The sequence below is a fragment of the Poromitra crassiceps genome, assembly GCF_964638095.1.
Source record: "Poromitra crassiceps genome assembly, chromosome: 1".
In the NCBI taxonomy this organism is placed as follows: Eukaryota; Metazoa; Chordata; class Actinopteri; order Beryciformes; family Melamphaidae; genus Poromitra; species Poromitra crassiceps.
This window is the reverse complement of record NC_139623.1, coordinates 29,221,451-29,244,808: the sequence shown is the minus strand read 5'-3', so window position 1 is coordinate 29,244,808 and position 23,358 is coordinate 29,221,451. Positions and strand designations below refer to the sequence as shown.

General features: G+C 45.1%; 1 protein-coding gene across 3 annotated transcripts in view; it reads right to left on the bottom strand.

Annotated features, from left to right (window-relative positions):
- Positions 1-21,689, bottom strand: part of LOC310777179 (cohesin subunit SA-2-like) — a 53,334-nt gene extending 31,645 nt beyond the window's left edge. For all 3 annotated transcript variants that reach the window (XM_083637446.1, XM_083637447.1, XM_083637448.1), the window contains exons 1-11: positions 21,650-21,689; positions 14,698-14,824; positions 14,435-14,513; positions 13,959-14,117; positions 11,766-11,862; positions 11,588-11,664; positions 11,193-11,397; positions 10,941-11,092; positions 10,507-10,580; positions 9,775-9,898; positions 9,221-9,319 (exon numbers count right to left, since the gene is read on the bottom strand). In XM_083637446.1, coding sequence (XP_083493572.1) covers positions 9,221-9,319; positions 9,775-9,898; positions 10,507-10,580; positions 10,941-11,092; positions 11,193-11,397; positions 11,588-11,664; positions 11,766-11,862; positions 13,959-14,117; positions 14,435-14,513; positions 14,698-14,741 — 1,110 coding nt within the window. In that variant the 5' untranslated portion in view covers positions 14,742-14,824; positions 21,650-21,689. The remainder of the gene's footprint in view (positions 1-9,220; positions 9,320-9,774; positions 9,899-10,506; positions 10,581-10,940; positions 11,093-11,192; positions 11,398-11,587; positions 11,665-11,765; positions 11,863-13,958; positions 14,118-14,434; positions 14,514-14,697; positions 14,825-21,649) is intronic.
- Between the last annotated feature and the right edge of the window lie 1,669 nt (positions 21,690-23,358).

Here is a 23,358-nt window from a genome sequence, read left to right as displayed (position 1 = left end):
TTCCACAGTGCGCCTGGTGTTTTGCGTCCACTTGATAAACGTGTGTTTCCACAGTGCGCCTGGTGTTTTGCGTCCACTTGATAAACGTGTGTTTCCACAGTGCGCCTGGTGTTTTGCGTCCACATGATAAACGTGTGTTCCACAGTGCACCTGGTGTTTTGCGTCCACTTGATAAACGTGTTTCCACAGTGCACCTGGTGTTTTGCGTCCACTTGATAAACGTGTGTTCCACAGTGCGCCTGGTGTTTTGCGTCCACTTGATAAACGTGTGTTTCCACAGTGCGCCTGGTGTTTTGCGTCCACTTGATAAACGTGTTTCCACAGTGCGCCTGGTGTTTTGCGTCCACTTGATAAACGTGTTTCCACAGTGCGCCTGGTGTTTTGCGTCCACTTGATAAACGTGTGTTTCCACAGTGCGCCTGGTGTTTTGCGTCCACTTGATAAACGTGTGTTTCCACAGTGCGCCTGGTGTTTTGCGTCCACTTGATAAACGTGTTTCCACAGTGCGCCTGGTGTTTTGCGTCCACTTGATAAACGTGTGTTTCCACAGTGCGCCTGGTGTTTTGCGTCCACTTGATAAACGTGTTTCCACAGTGCGCCTGGTGTTTTGCGTCCACTTGATAAACGTGTGTTTCCACAGTGCGCCTGGTGTTTTGCGTCCACTTGATAAACGTGTGTTTCCACAGTGCGCCTGGTGTTTTGCGTCCACTTGATAAACGTGTGTTTCCACAGTGCACCTGGTGTTTTGCGTCCACTTGATAAACGTGTTTCCACAGTGCGCCTGGTGTTTTGCGTCCACTTGATAAACGTGTGTTTCCACAGTGCGCCTGGTGTTTTGCGTCCACATGATAAACGTGTGTTTCCACAGTGCGCCTGGTGTTTTGCGTCCACTTGATAAACGTGTTTCCACAGTGCGCCTGGTGTTTTGCGTCCACTTGATAAACGTGTTTCCACAGTGCACCTGGTGTTTTGCGTCCACTTGATAAACGTGTGTTTCCACAGTGCGCCTGGTGTTTTACGTCCACTTGATAAACGTGTGTTTCCACAGTGCGCCTGGTGTTTTGCGTCCACTTGATAAACGTGTGTTTCCACAGTGCACCTGGTGTTTTGCGTCCACTTGATAAACGTGTTTCCACAGTGCGCCTGGTGTTTTGCGTCCACTTGATAAATGTGTGTTTCCACAGTGCGCCTGGTGTTTTGCGTCCACTTGATAAACGTGTTTCCACAGTGCACCTGGTGTTTTGCGTCCACTTGATAAATGTGTGTTTCCACAGTGCACCTGGTGTTTTGCGTCCACTTGATAAATGTGTGTTTCCACAGTGCACCTGGTGTTTTGCGTCCACTTGATAAACGTGTGTTCCACAGTGCACCTGGTGTTTTGCGTCCACTTGATAAACGTGTGTTTCCACAGTGCGCCTGGTGTTTTGCGTCCACTTGATAAACGTGTGTTTCCACAGTGCACCTGGTGTTTTGCGTCCACTTGATAAACGTGTTTCCACAGTGCGCCTGGTGTTTTGCGTCCACTTGATAAACGTGTGTTTCCACAGTGCGCCTGGTGTTTTGCGTCCACTTGATAAACGTGTTTCCACAGTGCGCCTGGTGTTTTGCGTCCACTTGATAAATGTGTGTTTCCACAGTGCGCCTGGTGTTTTGCGTCCACTTGATAAACGTGTTTCCACAGTGCGCCTGGTGTTTTGCGTCCACTTGATAAATGTGTGTTTCCACAGTGCACCTGGTGTTTTGCGTCCACTTGATAAACGTGTGTTCCACAGTGCACCTGGTGTTTTGCGTCCACTTGATAAACGTGTGTTTCCACAGTGCACCTGGTGTTTTGCGTCCACTTGATAAACGTGTGTTTCCACAGTGCACCTGGTGTTTTGCGTCCACTTGATAAACGTGTGTTCCACAGTGCACCTGGTGTTTTGCGTCCACTTGATAAACGTGTGTTTCCACAGTGCGCCTGGTGTTTTGCGTCCACTTGATAAACGTGTGTTTCCACAGTGCACCTGGTGTTTTGCGTCCACATGATAAACGTGTGTTTCCACAGTGCGCCTGGTGTTTTGCGTCCACTTGATAAACGTGTGTTTCCACAGTGCGCCTGGTGTTTTGCGTCCACTTGATAAACGTGTGTTTCCACAGTGCGCCTGGTGTTTTGCGTCCACTTGATAAACGTGTGTTTCCACAGTGCGCCTGGTGTTTTGCGTCCACTTGATAAACGTGTGTTTCCACAGTGCGCCTGGTGTTTTGCGTCCACTTGATAAACGTGTGTTTCCACAGTGTGTTTATCCAAAGCGCTTTACAATGAGTAGATAGTCTACATTCACCCATTCATACACCAATGGCGGCAGGCTGCCACGCAGGGTGCCTACACACCATCGGGAGCAATTTGGGGTTAAGTGTCTTGCCCAAGGACACAACGACAGCAGCTGGGAGGGAGCGGGGATCGAACCGCCAACCCTTGCATCATTGGCCGACCCGCTCTACCTCCTGAGCTAAAGCCGTCCCCTGTTTTGCGTCCACTTGATAAATGTGTGTTTCCACAGTGCGCCTGGTGTTTTGCGTCCACTTGATAAACGTGTTTCCACAGTGCGCCTGGTGTTTTGCGTCCACTTGATAAACGTGTGTTTCCACAGTGCGCCTGGTGTTTTGCGTCCACTTGATAAACGTGTGTTTCCACAGTGCACCTGGTGTTTTGCGTCCACTTGATAAACGTGTTTCCACAGTGCACCTGGTGTTTTGCGTCCACTTGATAAACGTGTTTCCACAGTGCGCCTGGTGTTTTGCGTCCACTTGATAAACGTGTGTTTCCACAGTGCGCCTGGTGTTTTGCGTCCACTTGATAAACGTGTTTCCACAGTGCGCCTGGTGTTTTGCGTCCACTTGATAAACGTGTGTTCCACAGTGCGCCTGGTGTTTTGCGTCCACTTGATAAACGTGTTTCCACAGTGCACCTGGTGTTTTGCGTCCACTTGATAAACGTGTGTTCCACAGTGCGCCTGGTGTTTTGCGTGCACTTGATAAACGTGTTTCCACAGTGCGCCTGGTGTTTTGCGTCCACTTGATAAACGTGTTTCCACAGTGCGCCTGGTGTTTTGCGTCCACTTGATAAACGTGTGTTTCCACAGTGCACCTGGTGTTTTGCGTCCACTTGATAAACGTGTTTCCACAGTGCGCCTGGTGTTTTGCGTCCACTTGATAAACGTGTGTTCCACAGTGCGCCTGGTGTTTTGCGTGCACTTGATAAACGTGTGTTTCCACAGTGCGCCTGGTGTTTTGCGTCCACTTGATAAACGTGTGTTTCCACAGTGCACCTGGTGTTTTGCGTCCACTTGATAAACGTGTTTCCACAGTGCGCCTGGTGTTTTGCGTCCACTTGATAAACGTGTTTCCACAGTGCGCCTGGTGTTTTGCGTCCACTTGATAAACGTGTGTTTCCACAGTGCGCCTGGTGTTTTGCGTCCACTTGATAAACGTGTTTCCACAGTGCGCCTGGTGTTTTGCGTCCACTTGATAAACGTGTGTTTCCACAGTGCGCCTGGTGTTTTGCGTCCACTTGATAAACGTGTTTCCACAGTGCGCCTGGTGTTTTGCGTCCACTTGATAAATGTGTGTTTCCACAGTGCGCCTGGTGTTTTGCGTCCACTTGATAAACGTGTTTCCACAGTGCACCTGGTGTTTTGCGTCCACTTGATAAATGTGTGTTTCCACAGTGCGCCTGGTGTTTTGCGTCCACTTGATAAACGTGTTTCCACAGTGCACCTGGTGTTTTGCGTCCACTTGATAAATGTGTGTTTCCACAGTGCACCTGGTGTTTTGCGTCCACTTGATAAATGTGTGTTTCCACAGTGCACCTGGTGTTTTGCGTCCACTTGATAAACGTGTGTTCCACAGTGCACCTGGTGTTTTGCGTCCACTTGATAAACGTGTGTTTCCACAGTGCGCCTGGTGTTTTGCGTCCACTTGATAAACGTGTGTTTCCACAGTGCACCTGGTGTTTTGCGTCCACTTGATAAACGTGTTTCCACAGTGCGCCTGGTGTTTTGCGTCCACTTGATAAACGTGTTTCCACAGTGCGCCTGGTGTTTTGCGTCCACTTGATAAACGTGTGTTTCCACAGTGCGCCTGGTGTTTTGCGTCCACTTGATAAACGTGTTTCCACAGTGCGCCTGGTGTTTTGCGTCCACTTGATAAATGTGTGTTTCCACAGTGCGCCTGGTGTTTTGCGTCCACTTGATAAACGTGTTTCCACAGTGCACCTGGTGTTTTGCGTCCACTTGATAAATGTGTGTTTCCACAGTGCACCTGGTGTTTTGCGTCCACTTGATAAATGTGTGTTTCCACAGTGCACCTGGTGTTTTGCATCCACTTGATAAACGTGTGTTCCACAGTGCACCTGGTGTTTTGCGTCCACTTGATAAACGTGTGTTTCCACAGTGCGCCTGGTGTTTTGCGTCCACTTGATAAACGTGTGTTTCCACAGTGCACCTGGTGTTTTGCGTCCACTTGATAAACGTGTGTTTCCACAGTGCACCTGGTGTTTTGCGTCCACTTGATAAACGTGTGTTTCCACAGTGCACCTGGTGTTTTGCGTCCACTTGATAAACGTGTGTTCCACAGTGCACCTGGTGTTTTGCGTCCACTTGATAAACGTGTGTTTCCACAGTGCGCCTGGTGTTTTGCGTCCACTTGATAAACGTGTGTTTCCACAGTGCACCTGGTGTTTTGCGTCCACATGATAAACGTGTGTTTCCACAGTGCGCCTGGTGTTTTGCGTCCACTTGATAAACGTGTGTTTCCACAGTGCGCCTGGTGTTTTGCGTCCACTTGATAAACGTGTGTTTCCACAGTGCGCCTGGTGTTTTGCGTCCACTTGATAAACGTGTGTTTCCACAGTGCGCCTGGTGTTTTGCGTCCACTTGATAAACGTGTGTTTCCACAGTGTGTTTATCCAAAGCGCTTTACAATGAGTAGATAGTCTACATTCACCCATTCATACACCAATGGCGGCAGGCTGCCACGCAGGGTGCCTACACACCATCGGGAGCAATTTGGGGTTAAGTGTCTTGCCCAAGGACACAACGACAGCAGCTGGGAGGGAGCGGGGATCGAACCGCCAACCCTTGCATCATTGGCCGACCCGCTCTACCTCCTGAGCTAAAGCCGTCCCCTGTTTTGCGTCCACTTGATAAATGTGTGTTTCCACAGTGCGCCTGGTGTTTTGCGTCCACTTGATAAACGTGTGTTTCCACAGTGCGCCTGGTGTTTTGCGTCCACTTGATAAACGTGTTTCCACAGTGCGCCTGGTGTTTTGCGTCCACTTGATAAACGTGTGTTCCACAGTGCGCCTGGTGTTTTGCGTCCACTTGATAAACGTGTTTCCACAGTGCGCCTGGTGTTTTGCGTCCACTTGATAAACGTGTGTTCCACAGTGCGCCTGGTGTTTTGCGTGCACTTGATAAACGTGTGTTTCCACAGTGCACCTGGTGTTTTGCGTCCACTTGATAAACGTGTTTCCACAGTGCGCCTGGTGTTTTGCGTCCACTTGATAAACGTGTGTTCCACAGTGCGCCTGGTGTTTTGCGTGCACTTGATAAACGTGTGTTTCCACAGTGCGCCTGGTGTTTTGCGTCCACATGATAAACGTGTGTTTCCACAGTGCGCCTGGTGTTTTGCGTCCACTTGATAAACGTGTTTCCACAGTGCGCCTGGTGTTTTGCGTCCACTTGATAAACGTGTGTTTCCACAGTGCGCCTGGTGTTTTGCGTCCACTTGATAAACGTGTGTTTCCACAGTGCGCCTGGTGTTTTGCGTCCACTTGATAAACGTGTTTCCACAGTGCGCCTGGTGTTTTGCGTCCACTTGATAAACGTGTGTTTCCACAGTGCGCCTGGTGTTTTGCGTCCACTTGATAAACGTGTGTTTCCACAGTGCGCCTGGTGTTTTGCGTCCACTTGATAAACGTGTTTCCACAGTGCGCCTGGTGTTTTGCGTCCACTTGATAAACGTGTGTTTCCACAGTGCACCTGGTGTTTTGCGTCCACTTGATAAACGTGTGTTTCCACAGTGCGCCTGGTGTTTTGCGTCCACTTGATAAACGTGTGTTTCCACAGTGCGCCTGGTGTTTTGCGTCCACATGATAAACGTGTGTTTCCACAGTGCGCCTGGTGTTTTGCGTCCACATGATAAACGTGTGTTTCCACAGTGCACCTGGTGTTTTGCGTCCACTTGATAAACGTGTGTTTCCACAGTGCGCCTGGTGTTTTGCGTCCACTTGATAAACGTGTGTTTCCACAGTGCACCTGGTGTTTTGCGTCCACATGATAAACGTGTGTTTCCACAGTGCGCCTGGTGTTTTGCGTCCACATGATAAACGTGTGTTTCCACAGTGCGCCTGGTGTTTTGCGTCCACTTGATAAACGTGTGTTTCCACAGTGCACCTGGTGTTTTGCGTCCACATGATAAACGTGTGTTTCCACAGTGCGCCTGGTGTTTTGCGTCCACTTGATAAATGTGTGTTTCCACAGTGCGCCTGGTGTTTTGCGTCCACTTGATAAACGTGTGTTTCCACAGTGCGCCTGGTGTTTTGCGTCCACTTGATAAACGTGTGTTTCCACAGTGCGCCTGGTGTTTTGCGTCCACATGATAAACGTGTGTTTCCACAGTGCGCCTGGTGTTTTGCGTCCACTTGATAAACGTGTGTTTCCACAGTGCGCCTGGTGTTTTGCGTCCACTTGATAAACGTGTGTTTCCACAGTGCGCCTGGTGTTTTGCGTCCACTTGATAAACGTGTGTTTCCACAGTGCGCCTGGTGTTTTGCGTCCACATGATAAACGTGTGTTTCCACAGTGCGCCTGGTGTTTTGCGTCCACATGATAAACGTGTGTTTCCACAGTGCGCCTGGTGTTTTGCGTCCACTTGATAAACGTGTGTTTCCACAGTGCACCTGGTGTTTTGCGTCCACATGATAAACGTGTGTTTCCACAGTGCGCCTGGTGTTTTGCGTCCACTTGATAAATGTGTGTTTCCACAGTGCGCCTGGTGTTTTGCGTCCACTTGATAAACGTGTGTTTCCACAGTGCGCCTGGTGTTTTGCGTCCACTTGATAAACGTGTGTTTCCACAGTGCGCCTGGTGTTTTGCGTCCACATGATAAACGTGTGTTTCCACAGTGCGCCTGGTGTTTTGCGTCCACTTGATAAACGTGTGTTTCCACAGTGCGCCTGGTGTTTTGCGTCCACTTGATAAACGTGTGTTTCCACAGTGCGCCTGGTGTTTTGCGTCCACATGATAAACGTGTGTTTCCACAGTGCGCCTGGTGTTTTGCGTCCACATGATAAACGTGTGTTTCCACAGTGCGCCTGGTGTTTTGCGTCCACTTGATAAACGTGTGTTTCCACAGTGCGCCTGGTGTTTTGCGTCCACTTGATAAACGTGTGTTTCCACAGTGCGCCTGGTGTTTTGCGTCCACATGATAAACGTGTGTTTCCACAGTGCGCCTGGTGTTTTGCGTCCACTTGATAAACGTGTGTTTCCACAGTGCACCTGGTGTTTTGCGTCCACTTGATAAACGTGTGTTTCCACAGTGCGCCTGGTGTTTTGCGTCCACATGATAAACGTGTGTTTCCACAGTGCGCCTGGTGTTTTGCGTCCACTTGATAAACGTGTGTTTCCACAGTGCGCCTGGTGTTTTGCGTCCACTTGATAAACGTGTGTTTCCACAGTGCGCCTGGTGTTTTGCGTCCACTTGATAAACGTGTGTTTCCACAGTGCACCTGGTGTTTTGCGTCCACTTGATAAATGTGTGTTTCCACAGTGCACCTGGTGTTTTGCGTCCACTTGATAAACGTGTTTCCACAGTGCGCCTGGTGTTTTGCGTCCACTTGATAAACGTGTGTTTCCACAGTGCGCCTGGTGTTTTGCGTCCACTTGATAAACGTGTTTCCACAGTGCGCCTGGTGTTTTGCGTCCACTTGATAAACGTGTGTTCCACAGTGCACCTGGTGTTTTGCGTCCACTTGATAAACGTGTGTTTCCACAGTGCGCCTGGTGTTTTGCGTCCACTTGATAAACGTGTTTCCACAGTGCACCTGGTGTTTTGCGTCCACTTGATAAACGTGTGTTTCCACAGTGCGCCTGGTGTTTTGCGTCCACTTGATAAACGTGTTTCCACAGTGCGCCTGGTGTTTTGCGTCCACTTGATAAACGTGTGTTCCACAGTGCACCTGGTGTTTTGCGTCCACTTGATAAACGTGTGTTTCCACAGTGCGCCTGGTGTTTTGCGTCCACTTGATAAACGTGTTTCCACAGTGCGCCTGGTGTTTTGCGTCCACTTGATAAACGTGTTTCCACAGTGCGCCTGGTGTTTTGCGTCCACTTGATAAACGTGTTTCCACAGTGCGCCTGGTGTTTTGCGTCCACTTGATAAACGTGTGTTTCCACAGTGCACCTGGTGTTTTGCGTCCACTTGATAAACGTGTGTTTCCACAGTGCACCTGGTGTTTTGCGTCCACTTGATAAACGTGTGTTTCCACAGTGCACCTGGTGTTTTGCGTCCACTTGATAAACGTGTTTCCACAGTGCACCTGGTGTTTTGCGTCCACTTGATAAACGTGTGTTTCCACAGTGCACCTGGTGTTTTGCGTCCACTTGATAAACGTGTGTTTCCACAGTGCGCCTGGTGTTTTGCGTCCACTTGATAAACGTGTGTTTCCACAGTGCGCCTGGTGTTTTGCGTCCACTTGATAAACGTGTGTTTCCACAGTGCACCTGGTGTTTTGCGTCCACATGATAAACGTGTGTTTCCACAGTGCACCTGGTGTTTTGCGTCCACTTGATAAACGTGTTTCCACAGTGCACCTGGTGTTTTGCGTCCACTTGATAAACGTGTGTTTCCACAGTGCACCTGGTGTTTTGCGTCCACTTGATAAACGTGTGTTTCCACAGTGCGCCTGGTGTTTTGCGTCCACTTGATAAACGTGTGTTTCCACAGTGCGCCTGGTGTTTTGCGTCCACTTGATAAACGTGTGTTTCCACAGTGCGCCTGGTGTTTTGCGTCCACTTGATAAACGTGTGTTTCCACAGTGCGCCTGGTGTTTTGCGTCCACATGATAAACGTGTGTTTCCACAGTGCGCCTGGTGTTCTGTGAGCGTTTTAGAGAGCTGCATGTGAACTGGCCCTAACTAAGTCAAGTGGTGGTGAAGTGATGCGGCTGCTGGCTCACCTTGAAGCGGCTGGTGAAGAGCTCCAGTCTGGTGTTGAGCTCTCTGTTGTAGTAGAGGCCTTGCAGGGCGCTCAGGCACTTGAGCCGCACCTCGCCTTGCTGGAGTCACAGCAGCAAGACATTCAATATTTGAATGCCAACAATTAATTATCACATCTGCTATTATCCCGATACTGAGAATGTTCATTATTACCCTTGACTACAGACAAAATACAATGATACTAAATTATTGCCATGTTAACTGGAGTTGTAATAGTTCCAATCTAAAGATTAAATTAACGACAAACTCAACCAAAATATTTAAAAATAAATTCTGATCTCTGCCACTGATGATATGTCCACCTTGTTTCAATGGTACTTAAGTCTTGCAGTTGCCTTCATTCCCTATGAAATTGTTCTAACACAATCTGTGTCTCAATGATATATATCGTCTTGTATGCAGGAAAACAACATGCTATGAACTGAAGCACCCAATCACAGACTTGTATAGGAAACGTTTTTGCTGCTGTTTAAATTGTTTTATACACAACACTTAATGTTAACATTTGGCTCACCTTGTCATGCATTGTCCAGCCAACATACTTCAGGTAGCTGTCATTGAGAAAGGCATCACCGTACAACTTCATCCATACTCCAATCTCCTCAATGCAAATAGCTCGGATTTCAGCAATGGCATCACTGGCAAATAAGGAGATTGGACCAAGAATAAGAGTCATGAGGCCTTGGTTGTGTAAAGGTGTTGACAGAAATGTTCAGAGTAGCAACCTACTCAAGACTTGACGGGTCGCAAATTAAAAGCATGTACGGTAGTCATATTAGGGGCTGTCGACAGAAAGCATTGTTTGAGCTGCCAGCGCCTTTCTGCAATTCATTTTCTATGGTAAAGACGTGCTAGGAGCACTCCTCTTCTCATCACCACACCGGCCATTTCAGCACTCTCTGCGGCTAGCGTTTTTGGGTGGAGAAAAGTAGAAAAAAGTTAAACTTTTGGAGAAGAGCACTGCTCATCAATGTCACTTTTTTGACCGACCAATCAAAATCGAGGAAGAGGCAGGTGTGTCTGTATGCTTTGAGCATTCATATTTTTTTAATTTAAAGTGCTCTGCCATGAAAAAAAAAGCTTTCTGTGGACACTGCTCCTTGGTGTTGATACAAATTTGACACAAGAGGGTGCCAAAACACCAAAAATCAACATTGAAAGGCCCTGCTCTGTTGTGACAAACTGTAGCCGCATGGAAGGAACCACAATGAAATCTGACAGTCAACCAATCAAGGATTTTACGTACCGATATCTGTGAACAAAGACTCCTTTGAAAATAGCATTCATCATGTTTTCAATTTCATCTTGATTTTCTTGAAGCTGAAAAATAATAAAACAAAAAAGAAAGTAGTTATTCTTCACATAATTTACACAAAGAGCCTGACAAATGCTCATTCTGCCCTGTTTAACCCTGCAAGAAGGGGGGGGGGGCACACGACTTTCAGGAGGTGTTCTGGGTGTTTGGTTGTGAGTTGCATTCAAGCGAAGTTAAGAAGTTAAGAGAAAGTTGCAGTATTAGCTGCAAAATTTGTTGGTTGTTGTCACACTTCAAGAGAACGAGGCAATCTAGTTCGATGAATGAATGTATGTTCCCTGAAAAGCTCTATTTTTAATGGTTACGATTATATTTTCCTATTTATTTTCTCTCACAAGCACAGCAACAGGCAACATTCCTCTCACCTCTTTACGCTTCTGCAACAGCAGCTCCAACCTGTCATTGGCCCTTTTTGCTATGACCTTGTTCCTTTCCGCCTCATACTGTCTCTGCGTGTTGTCCATGTTGATGCTCAGGTTCAGAGCCACGTTCACCAAGGCCGTCATCAACTTCATGGCTGACAAAAGACCACAGAGGTCAGTGGCACAGTGGCTGGCTAGCGAACAGTAACAGCATGAGCGTGCAGAGAAGCAGGGGGACCACGCTTGGGAACTGACCTGCTAGCGTGCTCGTATGCCTAAACGCCCGGACCTGTGAGTCGGACAGGCCGGTGAGCAGCGAGATGATCGTGTCCATCATATACTCGTCATAGATGATGCTGTACTGACACTGCCGCACCAGCACCCCGATGAACTCACAGAAGCTTACCCTGAACTTCTTCCACTGTGGCCCTGACATGGTTAACGGATAGTCACCGCTGTCCTGTTTGAGGATTAAAGAGAGATGCCTGATTCAGGTCAGGAGAATTGCGATTGTTTTACATTGTTCATTTCCCTGCACGACTCTCGAGCCGGCATTTGCTAACTGCACAGACTCCTGTTCCTCCATTTCTGTCAAATTTTGGTCTAAAAATAGGTGATGTCAAATAATATGCCAACACAGCATACAGCACCTCATCAAACTCCTCTGTCATTTTTCGGATGATCTCGGAGTTCTGCATATTTCTGAACATCTCCGCACTCACAGCACCTAGGAGAAGAATGACACATGGGAAGCAAAGTTCAGCATATTCATTTAGCTTTCAGACATGCAAAATGCAACATCGAAGACTCACCATCTGAGATACGAACCTTTACAACCGGAGCACTGAATGAAAAAGTTGATTAAGTCCAAGAGAGCGACGTCTCTGTCATGTTTGTATGCCTCAATCCAGTCATCAACAACAGACTAGAAAACAAAACATGAGCCAGACATGTTACTGCATAGAAAGCATAATCATCTATTCCCAATCCAATTTGCACATTACACATGAGCATACAGCTGTCCTAATACCAGTCCACTGTTTCAGCCAACTTGTTTCAGCCAACTTGTTTCAGCAGCGGCGCCCCGCCGCCGCTGAAACTTGGGTGCCGCTGCTTCAAAGAGAAGAGTATGTCACGCAAAATGTCATTGAGTTACAATTACACCACTCTGCATAAGCTTGACGCCGGTCAGCCGAAGCCAACTGTCTATGCCCCACTCTGTCTCTGATTGGCATAGCCTGATAGTCTTATCCAGAGTGAGTCTTACCCAATCAGAACCAGCCCAGTAACAAAGGATATGTGTACTGTCCAGTCCAAACAGAGGCAGAGTAGGACAGGCAATATTTGTCTCGCTGAACATTATTTGCCATTGCGAGCGGGGCGAGATACAGTCAGACCACACACTTTAATGTTACAGAGAACGAACAAAAGAACACAGAGAAGCGAAAAAGAATGAAAGGTAGACTCAACTTGATGAAGTTTTAAGACAGATTTTTACATTCCCAACAATGCCTATATCCCTGGTTGCATTTTTAGCGGGTGGAGAAGCTGTTAACACAGAGCCTACCGCGCCATACTAACGTTAATGCTACGTGCAGGCTGCAGCCATTCAACCGCTAATGAAAAGTTGCTCAGAACTGCTCGCTAGCTCTCTGCTGCACTCCAGTTTATAACTGCTAGCTTAGCTCCGACCGCTGACTTATTAAGTACAAACTTTGTACTTTTCGTTTATCCCGACCTCTGACACTGTATGAGACGGGATTCGGCACCTCTGACACCATGTAACAGGTTACCAAGGTACTTGTATGTATCACGGAGGTGTAGCCCAGACTCAATGGTGTGTGTGTGTGTCTGTGTGTGTGAGAGAGAGTCACATGTCTGGCAAACAAGTTGTACTTCTTTTTTGTTTGTGAATGCCACATATGACGAGCTGTGGGAGGGCTGTGCAGCACAAATTAAAGCAGTTTTTATATTATTATTATTATTATTTTAATCAACTCCATACTCCATTCTCTTCTCCTTATGTATTCCATACTCTCTGGTGTAACACAAAATATGGAGAAACCTCATTTACTGATCCAATATATGCCTAATTTTATATTTTGCATATTTGTGTAACATTACATAATATCCATAACTAAAGGAAAACAACCACATCTAAAAGGGAACTTCACTGTTGTACATATTATGTAATAAATCACCAAAACGATGGAGGGGGGGGGCATTTGTTTGGGCTGCCGGGAATAGAGGGAATAGGGATAGAATAGAGGGAATAGACGAATCCCCCACCACCGCTGCTGAAAAAAATCCTAGAGGAAACACTGCAGTCCTGTGCTTTACTTTTAGGAAGAGATAAAAAGAGGATCTGCACACCAATGGAGCTCCTGTTTGAAGAGTTTTATTTGTGTGACGTTTCAAGCACCAGCTCTTCCTCAAGACTGCTTCAGATAGCAAGACTGACCAACAGATGTGATTAACTTGATCTAACCCCATAACTGCCAAATCAGTGGTTCCAGGCCTTGGCGTCGCCTGGAATTCAAATGGTTTCAAATGGTTGATTTATTTTGATTTTTTACACCACACACAATGTAAAACTACCGAAGAGGATTATGGCCACATGTGAACAATTTATTTGAGTCCTGAGTTTAAGTCAGGATTCTGAGAATAACGTCAGAATTCTGAAAATAAAGTTAGAATTCTGAAAATAAAGTTAGAATTCTGAGTTTAATGTCAGACTTCTGGAGAAAAAAAAGGTCACAAAGCCAAAATACTGTTACATGTGACATCATTGATAATGTCACTGATTATACCGATGCTGTACAGAAATTTGAATGTCTGGGGTCCCTAGATTTTTATTACGTCAAAGTGGGTGTCACAAGCCAAAAGCGGTTGGGAAACCCTGTGCTAAATGAATGAATGCAACCTGCATATTTGACCCTCACCCTATTCCTATACTACCAGTCAAATATTTTCATAACTACCACACAAGTCCAAATCATTTGTAGTGTAGTGTGCACCTACCTGTGTGGCACTCTTTCCTGTTTTAACCACTTCAAACAGAGTCATATTCTCCATCCCATTTTCCTGACGATGGCCGTTCACCCAGCCGGCGCCGGACAGCTTCCCTCCTCCCCCACCTTTGGCCTTGTCTCCAAAAGCCTTCTTTCCTTTCTTGGCTGCCTACCAGGGAGAAAGACACCACAAGTGCCACCATGTTTAAGTACGGTACTCTGAACACAGCATTAGTGAATATCATATCCAGTTACAGTAAAGTACAGAACCATCACACTGTAGTATGCAATCAAAAAAGAATTTTGAGACATTTGTTGCCAATACTGCCGTTTTTGTTTTGACATTTTTATTTGCTCGACAAATACAGTGGCTATACAACAACAACATGTCTTATCTCGAAAAAAAACATCACACTTCACAAGCAAATTCTTTGGGAAAGTTGTTGATTATAGAGCTTCTTAAGATATCATGTTTAAAAAACATACCGTTCCTTTTCCTGTCTTTGCATTTTTGCCATCGGGATCCTCAAGATCAGTATCTGAAGATAACTGGGAGTCGGCCTCTCTGTGCACAACAGAAAGTCATCACAACCAAAAACAGACTTCAATTATTGCACAGCCATTTACAAATCACAGATAGGTCGCTAAAGGTGACGTGTTGCTATACATATAAATGCAACAACAAAAATCAAAGATAAGTTTAGGTTATCTTAAAGCATGTTAATAATTTAATATAGACCATTGCTTACTGAGGAAATTGAAACTCTGTTTGCAAATCTTGCGCTGCTATCATTTCTTTAACATTTTCTGGATCTGCTTGAGTAAGTGCTTCCACTGCTCTCGACCCCAAACAAGAAGTTCACTCTTCAGTTCTACCTGGGGAAAAAGACAATTCAGATGAAGAGTTTGTTCGTTAATGATTGGGCGACATTGGCTGAAGTCACCAAACCCATGCACAATGCAGTTGGATGACTCTATATATTTATATTGATTAAAGCCAAGATAAATGATGACATTTGCTATGGCTCATCTACAAACCCTTCACCAAAGTTTTGTTTAACAGTCACAACATTGTTGGGAAAGCACTGCACATTACATGAGTCATGTATTGAAGCAGACAACACAATACAGCACTGAATGTCCACTCATACAGCGAGATTGAGGATCCTAATAGTTCTATGGCAGTTAGACAGAAGATATAATAATGGCGAGCTTGGTAACAGTTTGCTGCCATACATTACAGTGGCTTGTGACATGTTGTTCTCTTCAGCATTTTCGAGCGTTGGCATTATTAGAGCTTTCCCCAGCAACTAACCTAGCTCTTGTTAAAGGCTACGGCTGTGGTGTACTTTGCTCAGCCGCAGCAGTGACTCACCTCCCTTCTCCCTTCTACCAGTCTACTCTGCACCTGCTTTCTTCTACCAGTCTACTCTAGTCTGCTTTCTTCTACCAGTCAACTCTGCACCTGCTTTCTTCTCCCAGTCTAATCTGCACCTGCTTTCTTCTACCAGTCTAATCTGCACCTGCTTTCTTCTACCAGTCTACTCTGCACCTGCTTTCTTCTACCAGTCTACTCTGCACCTGCTTTCTTCTACCAGTCTACTCTGCACCTGCTTTCTTCTACCAGTCTACTCTAGTCTGCTTTCTTCTACCAGTCTACTCTTCACCTGCTTTCTTCTACCAGTCTACTCTGCACCTGCTTTCTTCTACCAGTCTACTCTAGTCTGCTTTCTTCTACCATTCTACTCTGCACCTGCTTTCTTCTACCAGTCTACTCTGCACCTGCTTTCTTCTACCAGTCTACTCTGCACCTGCTTTCTTCTACCAGTCTACTCTGCACCTGCTTTCTTCTACCAGTCTACTCTGGGTCTGCACCTGCTTTCGTCTACCAGTCTACTCTTCACCTGCTTTCTTCTACCAGTCTACTCTAGTCTGCACCTGCTTTCTTCTACCAGTCTACTCTTCACCTGCTTTCTTCTACCAGTCTACTCTAGTCTGCACCTGCTTTCTTCTACCAGTCTACTCTAGTCTGCACCTGCTTTCTTCTACCAGTCTACTCTAGTCTGCACCTGCTTTCTTCTACCAGTCTACTCTACTCTGCACCTGCTTTCTTCTACCAGTCTACTCTAGTCTGCACCTTTTTTCTTCTACCAGTCTACTCTGCACCTGCTTTCTTCTACCAGTCTACTCTGCACCTGCTTTCTTCTATCAGTCTACTCTGCACCTGCTTTCTTCTACCATTCTACTCTGCACCTGCGTACTTCTACCATTCTACTCTGCACCTGCATACTTCTACCAGTCTAGCCTGCACCTGGTTTCTTCTACCAGTCTACTCTACACCTGCTTTCTTCTACCAGTCTACTCTACACCTGCTTTCTTCTACCAGTCTACTCTAGTCTGCTTTCTTCTACCAGTCTACTCTAATCTACACCTGCTTTCTTCTACCAGTCTACTCTAGTCTGCACCTGCTTTCTTCTACCAGTCTAGTCTGCACCTGCTTTCTTCTACCAGTCTACTCTGCACCTGCTTTCTTCTACCAGTCTACTCTGCACCTGCTTTCTTCTACCAGTCTACTCTAGTCTGCACCTGCTTTCTTCTACCAGTCTACTCTGCACCTGCTTTCTTCTACCAGTCTACTCTAGTCTGCTTTCTTCTACCAGTCTACTCTTCACCTGCTTTCTTCTAGCAGTCTACTATGCACCTGCTTTCTTCTACCAGTCTACTCTAGTCTGCTTTCTTCTACCAGTCTACTCTTCACCTGCTTTCTTCTACCAGTCTACTCTGCACCTGCTTTCTTCTACCAGTCTACTCTAGTCTGCACCTGTCTACTCTGCACCTGCTTTCTTCTACCAGTCTACTCTAGTCTGCTTTCTTCTACCAGTCTACTCTTCACCTGCTTTCTTCTACCAGTCTACTCTAGTCTGCACCTGCTTTCTTCTACCAGTCTACTCTGCACCTGCTTTCTTCTACCAGTCTACTCTGCACCTGCTTTCTTCTACATCTACTCTGCACCTGCTTTCTTCTACCAGTCTACTCTAGTCTGCACCTGCTTTCTTCTACCAGTCTACTCTGCACCTGCTTTCTTCTACCAGTCTACTCTGCACCTGCTTTCTTCTACCAGTCTACTCTACTCTGCACCCGCTTTCTTCTACCATTCTACTCTGCACCTGCTTTCTTCTACCATTCTACTCTGCACCTGCATACTTCTACAAGTCTAGTCTGCACCTGGTTTCTTCTACCAGTCTACTCTACACCTGCTTTCTTCTACCAGTCTACTCTGCACCTGCTTTCTTCTACCAGTCTACTCTACACCTGCTTTCTTCTACCAGTCTACTCTGCACCTGGCTTTGACACAGACAACTTGCAAAGAGTATCAAATGTCCAGAACCACAGATTTAATGTGAAGCTTGTGATGTTATCATCTCTGATTAGAGATGATGTAATAATCACTGAGAAAATGTATTAAAGCAGCTACAAGCAATACTTTCGATTGTTATTAAACAGTATAATTATAATATTGGTGCATCACATCTTACCTATAATAGTAGCTGAGACCAAAGCCGTGTGAATCGGAGATTGCTCTCTTGATGATTATAGAGTCTGTGTTTGTCTACCGGCGGTCCGGATAAACCCGGAAGTGAAACGAAGCGGTTTACGGCAGCTGCCTGCCTTCAACTGTTTCGCTCTGCCTAGCAACAGACTATAAACACGGAGAACGCCATGCAGGGGCTTGCTACTCTCGTGAACATCTCTCGTTATATTCTAACAGTTTGTTTGGAAGTAATTTTTTTGTTATTTTGTGGTTATGGCCAAAGTGGCTGCCGCAAACCATTTCATTTCACTTCCTGATCTGCCCCGGCCGCAGACAGACTAATCGTCAAGACAACACTGGCCAATTCACTCAGGGTTCAAGCGAGACTACTCGGCGTTGGTCTCGTCTACTATTAGAGGTAAGATGTGATGCATCGATATTAAATTTAGACTGTTTAATAACAATCGAAAATCTTGCTCATAGCTGCTTTAAGTGCAAAAAACATAATAGTTTGCAACCATTACATTTGTTCACAAATGAACATTGAGAATGTTTTCTGTGGGGCAGGGGTTTTCACTGACCACCAATTTCAAAACTTTTCAAAAACCATTTCAAATCTACATGTTCTCAGATGTTTTGAGTGTCATTTACCCTCACACATCCCTTGAAAAATGGGTAGCAAGGCTGCTACAGTTCAAAATAACTCAGCTGTAGTTCCCATCAGCTGTTTAGATTTAGAATTTTTTTCCAAACATTCTACGTCTATGAAACTCTTGCTTTAGTGTTTAACTGCATAGTTACCCCAGAGAAAGCTTGGAAGAAGGTGCCCCCCTCACTCAATTCCTGGATGCCTATGATTATGTTATTTGATCCCATAGACCAGGGCTATTCAACTAAATTGTTCAGGGGGCCACATTGTCAGAAACCTAAGGGGCCGGGGGCCGGACCGTTCCCCGAACTATTAATCCCATTATAATGTATGTACACTTGACACAACGCGCCACCACAATTTTCAAAACTTGCATTTCACTACATTGCCAAAGTTGCTTAATTTTCATTTAAAATTGCTTAATTTCTGTGCACAAAAGCTGTGTTAAAGCAGCTACGAGCAACTTTTTCGATTGTTATTAAACAGTATAATTACAATATTGATGCATCACATCTTACCTATAATAGTAGCTGAGACCAAAGCCGTGTCAATCGGAGATTGCTCCCTTAGGTGATTATTAAGTCTGTGTCTGTCTAAACTCGCGTCAACAGGGGGCTCTCTCTCTCTCTCTCCTACCGCCGGCCCGGCTACACCCGGAAGTGAAACGCGGAAGTGAAACCCGGAAGTGAAACGCAGCTGCCTGCCTACGCCGTTTGCGCTGCCTAGCAACATAACATAAACAATGTGAACGCCACGCATACTCTCGGGAACATCTCTCGTTATATTCTAACAGGTTTTTTGGAAGTTATTTTGTGGTTATGGCTGAAGTGGCTGCTGCAAACCGTTTCATTTCACTTCCTGATCTGCCCTGGCCACAGACAGACTAACACTGGCCGATTCACTCGGGGTTCAAGCGAGACTACTCTGCGTTGGTCTCGTCGACTATTAGAGGTAAGATGTGATGCATTGATATTAAATTTATACTGTTTAATAACAATCGAAAAAGTTGCTCGTAGCTGCTTTAAAGGCCCAAAAGTAAACACATTTGAAACAAATCTAAGTATTCTACAACACATGCCAGCCATTTGAAATATAATTTGGTCAATTCTGACCTCTCTTAGCTACACCACAGCATTGTAAACATGTATAGTGCATCAGGAAAAGAAAACTGTAAACATTCTTTCTTGTTTAGAACCTAGCACAGTATTAAATACTGAGTATCTCAGGAAAAACTATTAATATTGCATCTTTTGTGTTTAGTCTCACAGCATTGTAACATTGTACTGCAGCAAGAAAGGAAAACTACTGTAAACATTTTAACCATATTTCTTGTTTAGAACCTAGCTAGCTACAGCACACATCTCCTGAAAAACCATTTATAATGCATCTTTCTTGATTAGCTACATAGCGGCATCTCCTGAAAAACATTCAAACTGACTTGTTTAGCTCACTTTAGCTAGATCACATCTGAAAAACAACCAGTTGAGTGTAATAAGTAAATAAGGTTTACATGTAAAAAAAAAGAAAAAAGAAAAAATAGAACTCATCCGCGGGCTGGTCTGACTTGGGCCGCCAATAGCCCTGACAATAGCCCTGCCATAGACAATTGAGCCACGATAGCCTCATATTGCTGTTTGACATAATTCAGACTACGCAAATGCATGAAAAAGGTCTGTCTGAACTAGGCATTTATTTGTTTCTGACTCTGGGAAAGTGGGAGAAACAGTAAAAAAAAACGGTATCTCTTTACCCAATCACACACATTTAGGCTATTCTATGTTATCTCCTTTTGATAGCTATTAGCTAATGTAAGATTTTTAAGTTCCATTCACTGAGCCTCCCCTGAAACTGCTTGGAGCCCCCTGGGGAGGCCTGCCTCCCACTTTGAAAACCTCTGGCATAGATAATTGTCAGCCTGTAAATCAACACTCTTCTGTTTGGAGGGTCCCAGTAGAGGGGCCTAAGTTTGTGGATAAATCCTGCTTAAATCCAAAGGAGCAGGATCCCTGGAACCAAGTTAAAACACCTGGCAGCTTTGGACACAAAAATGTGCAGCTAGGGTGTGGATAATCACAATTCGATAAATGTTCTCAATTACACAAATTGCATTTTACGTAATGATGAAATGCACAATAAAATAAAGAACCAAGAAGATAATTTTTTGCTAAAATATCTCAACCTTCACTGACTGGCTGCCATCTGAATTTGAATCTTGGCAAATAAACAAATTGTGCAGAGCAACAGAGAGGCTTGGTGGCTTTCCAAAAGTATAATTTTCAATTTACTATCATAGGACCTTTGGTGCTGAAAAAACAACAATGTACAATTCAATCTCTGCTGGCACAAATGGGGTATGGCAGCATTCATAAATCTATAGAAACATAAACATATAAAAACAGTAGGCTAATGAATTAGCGTATACTCATTTTCTGGGCTGACAATATAGCCTACATCACTTTTAAACATTTGGCTACTAAACAATTAACATTTAGGTGTTTATTTTCAAAAAAATATGGTAGGTTAACCACGCCACCATTTCTAGCAAATTACCTTTTAACTGGTCATGATCACTGATCTGATCATAAATGAATTACCAAGTCCACCCCACCCCCCAGATTTGACAGGATATTAATATTTTACTTGCACGCATTAATTAAATAATTTGGTGATTTTTCACTGGGCACGTGAGATTTTTTTTTATGGTGGTGGTGTTTTGAACGCACCCTTGCATGAATGGACCTACAACACTTGATGGCAAGTAGTTTGGGTTGTTTTGAACTGCCACCTAAGATGGCGAGGGGCATGACGTCTGACTTTGAGGCCGCTAGGTGGGAATGCGTGCTAGGTGTAACGTTGCGCAAATATGCTTTCTTGGTCAGTACTTTGGTAACGTTATGCATAAATATGCATGACAGGTGACTCGTCGTGGACTCTACTTGGTTTGTCAAGACAACTCAGTAGTACTTGGAGCAAAACGGGTCGGATACTGACACGCGCAGTTGTACACTCACTTCCGAACTACAAACACAACTACAGACGTTCCCAGGGCTTGTGATTCCGATTACACTCATCTCTTGCTACGTCCCCTCTTTGCTATGACAGACAAGCAGCTCTCTTGCTAGTGTTAGCCTTAGCTAGCTGTTAGCCGAGTTAGAGTTGACCTGAGAAAATAGTCACTAACTACATGTTGTATTCGCGACGAATTATCGCTAAGGACGGTTGTGGTGTAACGTTACTGTTACTGTAGCTATGCTGTTGGTAAATATGGATACGTTGTCGGCGTTAGTTGCTTGCTAAGCTAACGTTAGCTCCAGCTAAAACTAGCTAACAAGACCACTACCTAGTGCTCACAGTACGCTACGTTGCTATTAATCACGTTATCGTTATTTCAGTAAAGTCGATTTGTAGATCGATGGTTCCGGTTGCAGTTCACGTTAACATTGGTTGCCTGGCTGGTTAACCAGAATAGCGACATCAATGACACACTGCCTGAATGTTAATCCGCCATTTTACAACTTACCTCGTTTTAAATCAAATACGCACTGAAACCATTCATTAATAATCCAGACGTTGCTGACCTGGCAAAGGTGGTAGGCTCATTAATTGTCAACATAAACTGACATTTCCCTATCTAAAAATGTCCTTTATCTAGTTTTATTTGCTAGCTAACGATGAAAAGCTCCTTGCTAACATAGCAAGGCTCAGTTTGTGTTTTCGTTGTTGTGCATGCAGCACATACACCACCTGTCGGTAGCAGGGTGCACTGTCTGCAAGATCTGATCATAGGGCTCTCCTACCAAACACTAGAGTGGAGAAATCAACACTCACCATCATTTTACTGGCTCATTGACTGATATCGACTGTGGTCTCAATGAGTGGAGATGTAACGTTAGATTGCAGTAAGTAGGTGTATAAAATACGATATAAAACCCACAAATAATACAAATTGATTGATGTCTACGTTTGGAATGAGAATTATATGGAAATCTATGAGGCAACTTCTTCCAAAACTAGAAAACATCACCCTAAAGTGACCACAAACCATTGTCAGGAATTGTAACTAATAAGATAAATCAATGCAGCAGTATATTATGTCATAGACAAGGGAGAAACAAACAACAAAAAAGAAATAAAAACAATAAAATAAAACATGACGAGGTGTAAAGGCAATTGGGTTGAGGTGTGGGCTGTTAGCAGGCCATTCCATTATCGCCTCCCATTCTGGAGGTAGTGAGAACCCTGGCTCTGTGGGGGCGAGCATTGTCTGGAGGTAGTGAGAACCCTGGCTCTGTGGGGGCGAGCGTTGTCTGGAGGTAGTGAGAACCCTGGCTCTGTGGGGGCGAGCGTTGTCTGGAGGTAGTGAGAACCCTGGCTCTGTGGGGGCGAGCATTGTCATCATGGAAGATGGAGTTAGGTCCCAGATTGTGGAGATATGGGATTGCCACTGGCTCCAGAATCTCATCCCAATATCTTACTGCATTGAGATATCCTTCAATGCAGACAAGCCTTGTTTTGCCAGTGATGGAGTTGCTGCCCCACACCATGACACTGCCCCCACCAATTGTTGTTACTCGATCGATGCAACAATCAGCATAGTGTTCTCCAAGTTGTCTCCATACTTGGGCCTTGCCATCCAACTGCCATGACATTCCTCCACATATTCATGTTCCATTGTCTGTGTTGCCGACACCAGCGCAAACAGGCCTGATGGTCTCAGGCATACAGGGGGAAGGGCTGGGCGATATTGATATTTCAATATTATCATTTATTGTCTTTGAGTGATCGTGATGATATTGTGTTTGGGGATATTGTGACACAATTCTGCTGTTTAAATTGAGGATAACAAGCAAATTCTTCTCACTATACGTGAGCCATATCGTGATATATATCGATACCGAAAAAAATCTTTGTGATTATTGATTATTGTGATACTGATTTGATTGATATCGCCCAGCCCTAACGAGGTATTCAGTTGTCTGGGTGGCTGTTTATGGGTAGAGGGGAATCCCTGTCTCTCTGTCTTGCTATCTTTATAAATATGACCATGTGAAACATTCAGTAACAGAACTTTTGGGCTTGATCTCTGAGGGACACTGTGCCACTGCTATTCCGCAACATGTGGGGTATTCCACCACCAAAAACCTTACATGAACAATTAGCTCATCCCTTCAGTAATGAATAATGATGCGGTACCCTTCTATGTGATGGATTGATTGATTTATTTTCTTT